At 40.6% G+C, this 13,358-nt stretch overlaps 1 protein-coding gene across 50 annotated transcripts in view; it reads right to left on the bottom strand.

Annotated features, from left to right (window-relative positions):
• Window positions 1-13,358, bottom strand: part of nfasca (neurofascin homolog (chicken) a) — a 159,692-nt gene that overhangs the window by 86,360 nt on the left and 59,974 nt on the right. For 7 of the 50 annotated variants that reach the window (XM_051074716.1, XM_051074721.1, XM_051074724.1 and 4 more), the window contains one exon: window positions 8,319-8,498. The exons of the other annotated variants lie outside the window; for them this stretch is intronic. In XM_051074716.1, coding sequence (XP_050930673.1) covers window positions 8,319-8,412 — 94 coding nt within the window. In that variant the 5' untranslated portion in view covers window positions 8,413-8,498. The remainder of the gene's footprint in view (window positions 1-8,318; window positions 8,499-13,358) is intronic. 50 annotated transcript variants of the gene reach the window in all.

Raw genomic sequence — 13,358 nt, 5'->3', positions numbered from 1 at the left:
GTTCAACGCTGCTCGCAGCTTTAATTAGGGCCCGAGCAACGAGTTGCGTGGGCCCAACGGGGCCATGCAACGAGTTGCAAGGACCCTCTTGTTTTCGTTCGGTTTATTATTATTATTATTATTATTATTTTTTTTTCTTCTTTTTCCGCCTCTTTGATCGCCTTTTTGAGGGCCTTAAAATGCGTCAAAACTCCTGAAAATTTGCAGACGCGTCAGGCACGGCGAAAAATTTAAGAATTTAGGGGTCTTGAGCATGGGTGTGGCAAAATGGCCTCCGGTAGCGCCACCTACATTTTTAACGGAACAGCCCCTCAAGCCCGTTGCGCCTAAAAATCTGAAAATCTGCACACATATGTAACATCCCATGACGCACCAAAAAGTCTCTTGGAGCCATATTCTAAACCCAACAGAAAGTATTTTTATTTTGACCGGAAGGTGAAAAAATTGTGTGTTTTTGGCCATTTCCAGGGGTCGCTTGAACGCGAACTAGTCCTAGACGCATTATCCGATTGACTTCAAAATTTGATAATTTGTTCTTAAGACATAGACGAAGTTAAATTGCAAAAGTTTCGGACTTTTCATTGAAGGGCGTGGAAGTTATGGCCCCTGAAAGTTCGATCACTCGCCACAAACAGGAAGTTGCTTTAAATTTGCTATATTTCGGCCATACTTTGTCCAAACTGCATCAAACTTTACAGGATTGTTAATGGTACCTATCTGCACACATCCATATGTCAATATTCATACAATTGTTGTAGCACCACCTATTTATAGCAGGAAATGACATATTTTATAGTGTGATGTCCAGTTTCTAGACGGGTGACCAGATTCACTTCAAATGTTGTCAGGACAGACTTAAGGATTTTTGGAAGACTGGCTCCGAAAATTGTGAGTTTGGGTCGAAGCGTGTGCCTGTTCTGGCCCGTCAAAGTTCGGAAACCCAACTTCCTGTTTGAAACCTCAGATTTTGGGGTAACTTCCTGTTGCGACTCTCTACTTTATCCTACAGATGGAGCCATTGTATTACTCTTTGATGGGTTTTTGGAAGGGGGTCTCTGTGTGTGTGTGTCTGTGTGTGTCTGAGGGGGGAGGGGAAGAGGAGTTGATTGTGTCTGTGAGAAGCTGCCACAGGGAGGTTACAGTCAATAGAGCCATGATCTGTCACAGATGATGAGCTCTGAAAAATATTATCACAGAAAATAATTAGCATAAAAGCTTTTATTTAAAATTTTTACATCTGGGAAGTGTGAACTGTTATGCCAGCGTGTGCCCTGCGACCTGCGTTGACCCCGCGGTTGCCGGGGTCCCGCGGTCGCCGCTCCCCCGACGGGCGCCGGGTGCGAGGGCCCGTTCAACGCTGCTCGCAGCTTTAATTAGGGCCGAGCAACGAGTTGCGTGGGCCCAACGGGGCCATGCAACGAGTTGCAAGGACCCTCTTGTTTTCGTTCGGTTTATTATTATTATTATTATTATTATTTTTTTTCTTCTTTTTCCGCCTCTTTGATCGCCTTTTTGAGGGCCTTAAAATGCGTCAAAACTCCTGAAAATTTGCAGACGCGTCAGGCACGGCGAAAAATTTAAGAATTTAGGGGTCTTGAGCATGGGTGTGGCAAAATGGCCTCGGTAGCGCCACCTACATTTTTAACGGAACAGCCCCTCAAGCCCGTTGCGCCTAAAAATCTGAAAATCTGCACACATATGTAACATCCCATGACGCACCAAAAAGTCTCTTGGAGCCATATTCTAAACCCAACAGAAAGTATTTTTATTTTGACCGGAAGGTGAAAAAATTGTGTGTTTTTGGCCATTTCCAGGGGTCGCTTGAACGCGAACTAGTCCTAGACGCATTATCCGATTGACTTCAAAATTTGATAATTTGTTCTTAAGACATAGACGAAGTTAAATTGCAAAAGTTTCGGACTTTTCATTGAAGGGCGTGGAAGTTATGGCCCCTCAAAGTTCGATCACTCGCCACAAAACAGGAAGTTGCTTTAAATTTGCTATATTTCGGCCATACTTTGTCCAAACTGCATCAAACTTTACAGGATTGTTAATGGTACCTATCTGCACACATCCATATGTCAATATTCATACAATTGTTGTAGCACCACCTATTTATAGCAGGAAATGACATATTTTATAGTGTGATGTCCAGTTTCTAGACGGGTGACCAGATTCACTTCAAATGTTGTCAGGACAGACTTAAGGATTTTTGGAAGACTGGCTCCGAAAATTGTGAGTTTGGGTCGAAGCGTGTGCCGGTTCTGGCCCGTCAAAGTTCAGAAACCCAACTTCCTGTTTGAAACCTCAGATTTTGGGGTAACTTCCTGTTGCGACTCTCTACTTTATCCTACAGATGGAGCCATTGTATTACTCTTTGATGGGTTTTTGGAAGGGGGTCTCTGTGTGTGTGTGTCTGTGTGTGTCTGAGGGGGGAGGGGAAGAGGAGTTGATTGTGTCTGTGAGAAGCTGCCACAGGGAGGTTACAGTCAATAGAGCCATGATCTGTCACAGATGATGAGCTCTGAATAATATTATCACAGAAAATAATTAGCATAAAAGCTTTTATTTAAAATTTTTACATCTGGGAAGTGTGAACTGTTACGCCAGCGTGTGCCCTGCGACCTGCGTTGACCCCGCGGTTGCCGGGGTCCCGCGGTCGCCGCTCCCCCGACGGACGCCGGGTGCGAGGGCCCGTTCAACGCTGCTCGCAGCTTTAATTATTATTATTATTATTTTTTTTCTTCTTTTTCCGCCTCTTAGATCGGCTTTTTGAGGGCCTTAACATGCGTGAAAACTTACCAAAATTTGCAGACGCGTCAGGCACGGCGAAAAATTTAATAATTTAGGGGTCTTGAGCATGGGCGTGGTAAAATGCCCTCGGTAGCGCCACCTACATTTTTAAACGGAACAGCCCCTCAAGCCCGTTGCGCCTAAAAATCTGAAAATCTGCACACATATGTAACATCCCATGACGCACCAAAAAGTCTCTTGGAGCCATATTCTAAACCCAACAGAAAGTATTTTTATTTTGACCGGAAGGTGAAAAAATTGTGTGTTTTTGGCCATTTCCAGGGGTCGCTTGAACGCGAACTAGTCCTAGACGCATTATCCAATTGACTTCAAAACTTAATAGTATGTTCTTAAGACATAGACGATGTTAAATTGCGGCAGATTTTGAGTTTTTGTTGAAGGGCGTGGAAGTTATGGCCCCTCAAAGTTCGATTACTCGCCACGAAACAGGAAGTTGCTTTATTTTTGCTATATTTCGGCCATACTTTGTCCAAACTGCATCAAACTTTACAGGATTGTTAATGGTACCTATCTGCACACATCCATATGTCAATATTCATACAATTGTTGTAGCGCCACCTATTTATAGCAGGAAATGACATATTTTATAGTGTGATGTCCAGTTTCTAGACGGGTGACCAGATTCACTTCAAATGTTGTCAGCCCCTCCTTGACAATTTTTGGAAGACTGGCTCCGAAAATTGTGAGTTTGGGTCGAAGCGTGTGCCGGTTCTGGCCCGTCAAAGTTCGGAAACCCAACTTCCTGTTTGAAACCTCAGATTTTGGGGTAACTTCCTGTTGCGACTCTCTACTTTATCCTACAGATGGAGCCATTGTATTACTCTTTGATGGGTTTTTGGAAGGGGGTCTCTGTGTGTGTGTGTCTGTGTGTGTGTGTTTGAGGGGGGAGGGGAAGAGGAGTTGATTGAGTCTGTGAGAAGCTGCCACAGGGAGGTTACAGTCAAGAGAGCCATGAGCTGTCACAGATGATGAGCTCTGAAAAATATTATCACAGAAAATAATTAGCATAAAAGCTTTTATTTTAAATTTGTTGCAACAAATTCAGGTTTCTTACAGCATTTTCCTTATTGAAAACTAAATTCTACCTGAAATGTATCAATAAAAATCTTCTTTTGCAGTTAATGTCACCAGTTTATAGTTTAGTTTTAATAGCATTCCCTGTCACTGATGTGCCTTTAATTATCGGTTCTATCAGGGATCATTTATGTGTTTATCTTACGGGGGTGAGCCACCTCACAGGTTGGTTATATTACCTGTTGACCTCAGCTCAGTGAGCTAAGACAATGTTTAATGCAGTGTTTTTTCTGATATGAAAATGGATATTATTCAGCACATCTAACCTCAGCAGGCCCCTCTTCAGAAACTCATATCTGCAGATGTCAAAGCTGGCTCAAAAAATTAAACTGGCTTCAAATTAATTTTAAGGAATTGTAGGTTATTTTGAATTCATGTAATCTTTCTCCATCACCCTTTCTGTTTCTTTCCATCTCTCTACTCATCTTCTCCCATATGTCTCCCCTTGACCAAAGCTGAGCGTGGATTGATGCTGTCTTTACAGTTTGGTTTTGATCAGTTAGGAAATTTCACACGGGGTCAGCTGATTTTTTCGTGTTACTCAGTGTACAGCGACAGGAAAAGTGCACTAGGTCCACGGGCGTCGAGGTGAACCAGCTGAATATAAGCCACTCAAGTTGACGACAAGTGCATTGAAAAGTAAAAGCTGCTGGCCTTTACCTTTTCTTTGTCAAAGCGCCTGTTCGGCAAGTAGTTAGTAAAGTAATATTTTCAGCCTTGTCCACAGTCTCATAACATGTTTAACAGGAAGCACAGCACGCTGGTTAAGCTCATGGCAAACTGTTACTAACAGCTAAAATGAAAGCTTGTCTGTATGTAGTCTAACTGGTTAGTTTGTCACTAATCTCCAAATTTTGCAAATTGCTATAAACTTCACTCTCTTAAACCAGTAACAGTCTGAGCTGGACTGATAGGGGTCTGTATGGATAAAGATAAAATCCTAATGATACCCATCCCTACAGCTGGTTAGTGGCTTCGCCCTGACTTTAGGCAGATGAGATATTCACTGTTCAAATAACTTCATTATAAGCCTTGTTTAAGCATAAATGATTTATATATGCACCCAATAACAGAACTTAAAAAAATGCTTTTGCTCAAAGCTCAAAGCTTTTAAACTCAAGTTAAAACTGAGTTTTATCTCCTTTTGGGAGGGGGTATCTGTGTGTGTGTGTGTGTGTGTGTGTGTGTGTGTGTGTGTTTGTGTTTGTGTTTGAGGGGGGAGGGGAAGAGGAGTTGATTGAGTCTGTGAGAAGCTGCCACAGGGAGGTTACAGTCAAGAGAGCCAAGAGCTGTCACAGATGATGAGCTCTGAAAAATATTATCACAGAAAATAATTAGCGTAAAAGCTTTTATTTAAAATTTTTACATCTCGGAAGTGTGAACTGTTACGCCAGCGTGTGCCCTGCGACCTGCGTTGACCCCGCGGTTGCCGGGGTCCCGCGGTCGCCGCTCCCCCGACGGGCGCCGGGTGCGAGGGCCCGTTCAACGCTGCTCGCAGCTTTAATTATTATTATTATTATTATTATTCACCCGGACAGACTTTGTCACCCTGTACACAGTGTCAGTGGACTTCCTCCTTTGTCCCTGCCATAATTACTAGGATCAGGAGAGGTCACTTAACAATGAAACATAACTATTGGTCATAATAAGCTGATGCACAGATGGCCGATGGGGTCGTTTTTTAAGGGAGGACAGTCTGTCATCAGTAAAACACTTTGAAATGCACTAGCCTGTACAAAAGGTGCTATGCAAATTAGATTTGATTGATTGGTTGATTTGTTGATTGATCAGTCGATTTAGAGCTTAGAACTCAGACAGAACAAAGACATAAGATCTGGAGCTTTTAATAAGGTACAGCAACTAACTTTTGGAGTAGAAGCACTTTATTCTAATTAAGACAATGACATGGAGTTTGTAAAATACGTTAGTTGCAGGATGCTACAAAAACCTGAATTTATAGGCGTGGGCTCCAGACATCACCTGACTAGATTCAAAGCTTTCGTCTTTGAGTTAATAAGGACATTCTCTGTTTATTCTATGTTGACATTAAAGCGTTTCTGTAATTTCTTTCTACTTTATTCAACTTTAACACACTGTGTATGCACATTGTATTTCTAAGGTTTGTATTTGTATTTGTGGGTCCTTCTGAACACACTGTTCAGTATCTTTCTAGAGCACAGAAGTGATGAACTGATAGTAATTAAGTTTTCTGACTATCAGTTGGTCGCAGTGTGGTGAATATATTGAGATGGGATTATCCAATGGTTTCTGTTAGTCATGGTGTGTGTGTGTGTGTGTGTGTGTGTTTTAAATCAATAGACCAAGTCCAGGGCTGAAAGGTCAGGCTTATAAAAAATGTCACGAGACGGCGCCATAGGGGGGCAGAGAGATAGAAGACAGAGCAGCTGACAGCTGACTGCTGCAGGTGTGTGTGTGTGTGTGTGTGCGTGCGTGCGTGTGTGTTGGGGATATATCTATATATTATTATGTGCATGAATCAATGAGAACCTACCATCTTTGAATTTGCAATGAGGGGGGGCACCGTTATCCAAAGTGACACACTACAACCAAGAGATATGAAGCAGTCTATTCTCATGGGCATATGTAACAAATGTGATCAGTAGCTCCAGGAACGGTTTCATATTCAAAAAAAAAGAAAGAAAGAAAGCTTAAATTACTGTGAAACCACTGGCTTTTCATTGTTTGATAAAAGTTAAAAATTTGGTTTATTGTTGTTTCTTTCTTTAAGCTGTAAGTTAATACATACAGTTCATTTTCAAAAGAGCTGAGTCAACAGCAACATTTAATAACCAATAGGCTGATGATGTTAAGCTCATGATTCTGAGGTTAAAGATGCACAATGTGTCTCCATATCATCTATCCATACCTAGTAAATGCCCATGTTTTTGATAAGGTTGCTGTTCAGAAACTTTGACACAGGAATTGATGGATACAAACTTTTGGAATGACTTCCAAAAAGCTCAAACACTCCATCTAGTCTTCATCTCAGGAAGATCTAGTGCTACTCCGCTCTTGATAACGTAATTTCCTTTGTGAATGTCCAGTGTGATAGAATAAACAGTGTTCCAAGTTCTCTTTATTTCACATGGTGTTGGATTTATCAAACCATTTTAGCTCACATTTTAAAGGATTACAGCCTCAACTGTACACAGACAGGAAAAGACTGTCAGAGAATGAGGGTTCATTCACCTAGCCTTGTCAAAATGAAAGTCAGGCCCAATACATTTATTTGCAGAATAATAACAAGTAGTGTACATCAGGGTATGCTATTGGTTGTTGGGAACACCAACAACGTCCCCTGCTCAAGTCAGGCCAGAGACCTTTGTTGTATGTCATACACCTCCACCATGTTTCCTGTCCTGTCTGTATCTTCACTCACAATGCCAACAAAAATGACATAATGGACAAAACACATCTCACTTGCAATGAATTCCTAAATTCTCTGCCCTTTTACTAAAAGGCTAGAAGCATCAGCTTTTAATTTGATGAGTCAAATTAGAGCAGTGTCTTTGTTCTGTGTCAGTTTGGGTGAGCAGTATACAGTTTAAAGAGTTTGTAAAAATGTGAACCAAAAAAAGTTTTGCTAAATCTGATACCACATGGAATATATCTAATAACTAGCCCAGTACTAGCATCTGACATAATTATTGTGTTTAAAATGCTGTCACACAGCACATCAATGGGGCTGCAGCAGTCCTAGCAGCACTGAACGTGAAATCGTGTCACCCCAATTGTAATCGCATCTGGGGTCCTCTAACCTGAAATAATCAGCTGGAATAATTCTTTTCAAAAATACATACTTATGAAAACTTTATGTATGGTTTCTGAGTCACGTAATTTTTAACTTCCTCCTTCTCCTTGACATAGTGGTCAAAAACCATTTTACTTTCCCTCCCTATAATACAAAAAATGGTTTGGTCTGTGATGCTAAAATCAGGTCTGGTATGTTCAGACAATGCCAGTGTGTCCATATACTTTGGCAGGATTGCAAAATGTGGGCCAAACTGAGACCAACTAGTCAAAAAATATATGAATTGCTGAGGAACGTGTCAACCACACTGCACCTGCAGCTGCCCTCCTCCCCTCTGTGTACTCCTCTAAAGGGTAAGTTAAGCATGATGTGCTCTACAGTTTTGTTTTGTTTAAGATTTGCACTAATATTATTTCGTTTGAGGAGTTGAAAGTGGATTATTTGGAAAAGAGCTGTGCTGCAATGTCTCAGCTGTGAAAAATCTCCATCCTCGTGGGAATGAGCAAGACACAGCGCGACTGATCCTATCTGAGCCATCTATTTCAGCCAACTTCCCTTTGACCAAATGAATTGTTTGAATTTTTGGGATAGCATTTATATCACTATTTGCAGTAACATATTGAGTTAAAGTGGATTTGATGATTGCTGGGTGACTTACGGTCTTGTGGGACCTCAATGGCTGTTGCTTCATGCCACAGTAGCAGCAGTAATGACATGAGAGCCGGGGCCACATGCCTGCCCTTCCCCAACATCTCTCCTCCTTCGATTGGCTCGCCTCGCCTCACCCCTCACCTCTCCTGATTGGCTAGATGGTTCTCCTGTCAGCTGCACCGAGGACCTGTGAGTACAGACACAGAGGCAGATGGTTAGGATTAAGAAAGCACAGTAGACAGTACAGTGTATGTACAGTATAAATTGTTTGCGCGTGTGGGTGAGTGTGTATGTATTCTGGCACGAGAGAGTGTGTCGACTCTGGCCTACATTCACAGCTGAGTCCCTGTGTGGCTCCCTAGAGAGAGCAGCCTAGAAACAAAGAAGCTCAGTGGCAATGATTCTTTAAGTGGGATCAGGCTCCAATCACTGAGGAAAAACAGAGACTTTCAAAGCAAAATGTGGAACAGTTTAAATTATTTGCCCAAGAAATTATGATGGAGAATTTATTGCTGGGATGACTTCATTGTTCTAATCTTACCAATGTCTTTGCAACAACATATTACATTTTCAGATTTCTTTAACTTTAAGTTACACATGAGTAGGGTTGCACCATGGCACGATGCATTGCGAATCAGAAAACACAATGATACACATCGTGACCCTGAAAAAATGATAGTGAAACAGCATCTGGCTGCTTCAGGTTCTGTTCAGTCAGATGTCTGTAAACAGCTCACTTAGCTAGTGACCACCAATCAGCTGACTGTGTGACTACAGCCAGTTGATCCCTCTCACTCTCTTGTTCCTCTTGCATAATAATTTTCTCTGACAACTAACATTTTTCAGACCTCATCATCTGTGACAGCTGTAAGTCTTGACTCTTCCCACGTTTCATTCCTGCAGTGAAGACATCAGCAGATGTTGTGTTTTCACTGAACTCACCAAACACTTTTAAGGGTGATTAACTTTAACAGACTCACTATAGTGAACTGGAAAACACTGGCTAGCTTTGCCGATATAATAAGGCTACAAACAACCAGTGTTAGCGGTAACAGACTACAAATTAACACATTAGTATACTCTGATTACTTTTTTTGGTTGAAATGAGTAATGTAATGCACTACTTTTGCAATTGGAAAAATATGTAAAATGTAAAAGACTATTGTTAAATGGCATCTGCTCATTTTAGGAAGAATATCTGTTATAATGAATGGAAATGTAATTGTAAATTCTAGTTTAAGGGGAAAAATATTGCCTTATATTATTATATCCTTTCTTTTACACTGTCATCTGCAGAATAAACAGAACAACTGTTTTCCTTCACAATAAGGAAAACATTGTAAGAAACCGTGTTTTGTGGCAACAAGAGATTAGAGATAGGAGATTTCATTTTTGCAGTTTACACTACGAAGGAATAAATAAAAAAACTGCGATGTTAGTTTGTTTTCATTCTTTCTTCATTAAATACATCCTTAGATGTATTGTGAGCGTATCAAACCGTGAGCGCTGTATCGTGTATCATTATCAACCCACACATAAGTGTTTTTGATTTTGAACCATTTGGTTCTTACTGAGAGACTTTACTCTATATTTCCACTCAACATAGTGACAAAATTCTCAAGATATTTTGGCTCACAGGTCTCATCTCTGTGAAAATTACTAAATTGATTTTTTGGAGTAGACACACACACACACACACACACAGAAATTTGAGAAATAAACTCAAAAAAAACCCTACATTAATGTTTTACTACAGTCAGCGGTGTAAATTCTTTATCCTGTCTGAGTAATCAGCAGCCAGCCCACCAGCCGAAGCTTTCTAATTTACTCCCCACCACCTCCACATGACAGCCAGGTCTGTGTACTGGCAACCATGCCAGGACCACCTGCCCACTGTTAATCCCTGTCCCCCACGCTGCAATCCCCCACCAGCATCAATCCTTCACTCTGCTTTCAATTAAACCAGAGCTCAAAGCTATGACGATAATGTAAATTTCAAATAAAATTATGTGGGAGTGTGGAGGTGGGTGTTTAACATAAGCTTGCCATTGCAAAAAATATGAGAAAATGTAGGTGGGAAAAGTGACATAACATAAAGCACTGCTGGGGTGCTGTGGAGCTGTGACTGCCCTGGGTACACTCGACTGTATAAGTAAAGGTTAAAGAATATTACATTTAAATAGTAATGTTCTTTGTAGTGAAAACTGGACTCATTTCCTTCAGTGTTTTTATCTTTTAAAAATGGTAACTGCAACCACAGCAGAAAGATTATATGTCATTTTTGAAAGAGGAAACAATACCATGCATTTCTTTTCTCTACTGGTGTTACTGTTACACTGTGTTCTGAACAGTTGCCATCTTTATGGACATTTTGGGTGGTCTTTTTAACATCTATAAACCAAATAAGTCTTTAAAGATAATTCTGGCTCATTTACATTTTTTTCTGTTTATGTTAATAAGCATTGTCCCTGAAAAATACACAAATACACCAAAACAAGCCAGCTGCTGTTCAGCAAACATTACATAGGCTTCCTTAAAATAGTAAACAACAAACTTTTCTCGACAAAGACCATTTTGAATATTATTATTTACTGACTCTCAAGTGTATAATGAATATTGATATCATGGAATTCCAATAGGACAACGTTTACAATGCCATTTCTTGATTATTATTCTTCTTCACATTACAACTGCAAGCACTGAAACGAATGGAACAAAATCATACAGTTTGCTATCATCCTCTGTCTGTTTAAACTAAGAGCAGTGAAATAATAGACTGACACAGAGAGGACACAACAGCTTTTTGGCCCAAGGGCAGTTGTCAGATTTCACCCAAAACCTGCAAACACCTACCACACCCACACATTATGCATAAACCATCTGGTGGTATGTCAATCCTACAGTATTCCACTAAATAGCTAATCTGCCCCTGGGGAGCCAAGACCCCAGCATGGGCTGGCATGAGGAGCCAATCACACACATACACATACACACACACAAACACACAAACACACACACACACACACACACACAACATGCATGGATGCAGATGTATAGGGAGGTACAGTACATGGTTATACATGGATGAAGATACACTCTCACCCACTCAGCAAAAACACACACACACATAACCGCATGTATCTCTAAAGCCCAGCTGCTGTGAAACCTGACCAGTATCACCCTATCTCTGTTAATTACTGAGTTCTTGTCTCACACACACACACACACACACACACACACACACACACACACACACACAATATATATAGAAGAGAGATAAGGAAAAGAGCAAACTACACAGTCCAATATAAGCCTTAAGAGAGATCAGCTTTAAATTGCAGATCTATTCCCAGCAGAAAAGGCACAGAGTGTGTGTGAGAGAGTGAGAAAGAGAGAGAGAGAGAAATCAAGATAAAGAGGAAAGAAACACAGAGAGATCAGCAGAGAAGAGTGAAAGCAGTGAAAGCTTCAAAATAGGTCAGTGCTTCTCTCCACGTGTGGAACCCTCTCTTCATCCTCCACTGCACTACAGCATACAGGGATGCACTGTGCACAGGCAGGCGAGAAAAAGGGTCAGTGATACTACACATTACTTTACGTGGTGGTGGAAAGTAACAGCTATTGTATACTGCTGGTTGCAAAAACCGATGTCCAACTGTTTATACTGTCTGAACATAAATGTTGGCAAAGTTTATCACATAAAAATTTCAAATACATTTTCAAGCCCTAGCGCTGTCTTGGCTTACACATTTATCTTTTACACATTTTGGAGAAATCCAGACTGCCTTTAAAAAATACAGCCCAGTACACTGATCTAGAACCTGACTATATATGACCTGACTATATATTCCTTTCAGACTATGAAGCTCAATATCTCCTATGTGCATTAATGTGACTTTGACCATTAAGTCAGTTTACTTACTTAGAGAATTATCTTAACTTATCTTATCTTAAGATCAGTATATACATAACAACTGGATAAAGATAAACTATGGCTTAGGAAGTAGAATAATCATACTAAGTTGGCTTGGAGGTAAAAAATAAAAATAAAAAATTCTTATGTTCAGCTCAATTTTGAATTCTACTTTTTACTGTAGTGTCTTATTTGGACTTTAATAGCTCTGCTCATCCTGTCTTCATACTCAAAGGAGAGTTTTACAGCATAGCTATGAAAATTACACCATGTCAATAAAGCAGATTTTAGGCAGCTGAAGATTTGTGGGAACATAGAGGTGAGAGGTGTGAAATGCTGACAACAGGTGAGTCAGGGTTTTCTGATTTATTGATTCTGATAGAAGCTTTGGTTCTGAGGTTTATACATCACACCGAGGGAGGGAGAGGGAGAGAAAGAGAGAAATTCAAGGTCTAAAGCTGAAATCAGACTGCCTCTCTGGCAGAAAAGAATATTGATTCCCGCAGAGATCCACAGACAAACTGAAGCTGCTTCTTATGAAGGACAACCTTTTCCAGATAGTTCTCCCAGGGCAACCTTCCCTCTTACTTATTTAACTATTCCATTTTTAGGGAGTGACCCACCAGGTCACCATCAACAGGAACAGGAGGGTCAACAGCATAGAAGCCAAGATATCACAGAACATGTCATAACTGTTGATGGAAAAATGACAAATTCTTGCATCCTAGTCTTTTCATTGGGGTCTCAAAAGGTGTCCTAAACTCAGAATCAGTTGTCTCCTACTATGACAAACTACACAGGCTAAAGCAACAATTTATTATGCTCAGTGTCTTGGTAGTCCAGGAGCTGGCAGATTTGGAGCTGCTGGTACCATGACACCATGGTAGTGTACTCAGCTATAGGTTGTTTCATATTTCTAGTTAGTTTACTCATGCTAGAACACAAGGTGACCTAACTAGCTAGGTCACAGTTACATTAGTTTAAGCTCACAACCTTAGGCACACATTATCATCATACACAAACACACTCAGTACAATAAAAATGTTAACCTACTTTTAGAAGCTATGGGAATTGCATATATTTGCTAAATGAGACTGTTAGGAAAACTGTTCTTTAAATATCATGCCTTATTCT

This window comes from Lates calcarifer, linkage group LG12, assembly GCF_001640805.2.
Source record: "Lates calcarifer isolate ASB-BC8 linkage group LG12, TLL_Latcal_v3, whole genome shotgun sequence".
Taxonomy (NCBI): domain Eukaryota; kingdom Metazoa; phylum Chordata; class Actinopteri; family Centropomidae; genus Lates; species Lates calcarifer.
The sequence above is the reverse complement of the archived record's forward strand: the minus strand, read 5'-3'. Positions and strand labels throughout refer to the sequence as shown.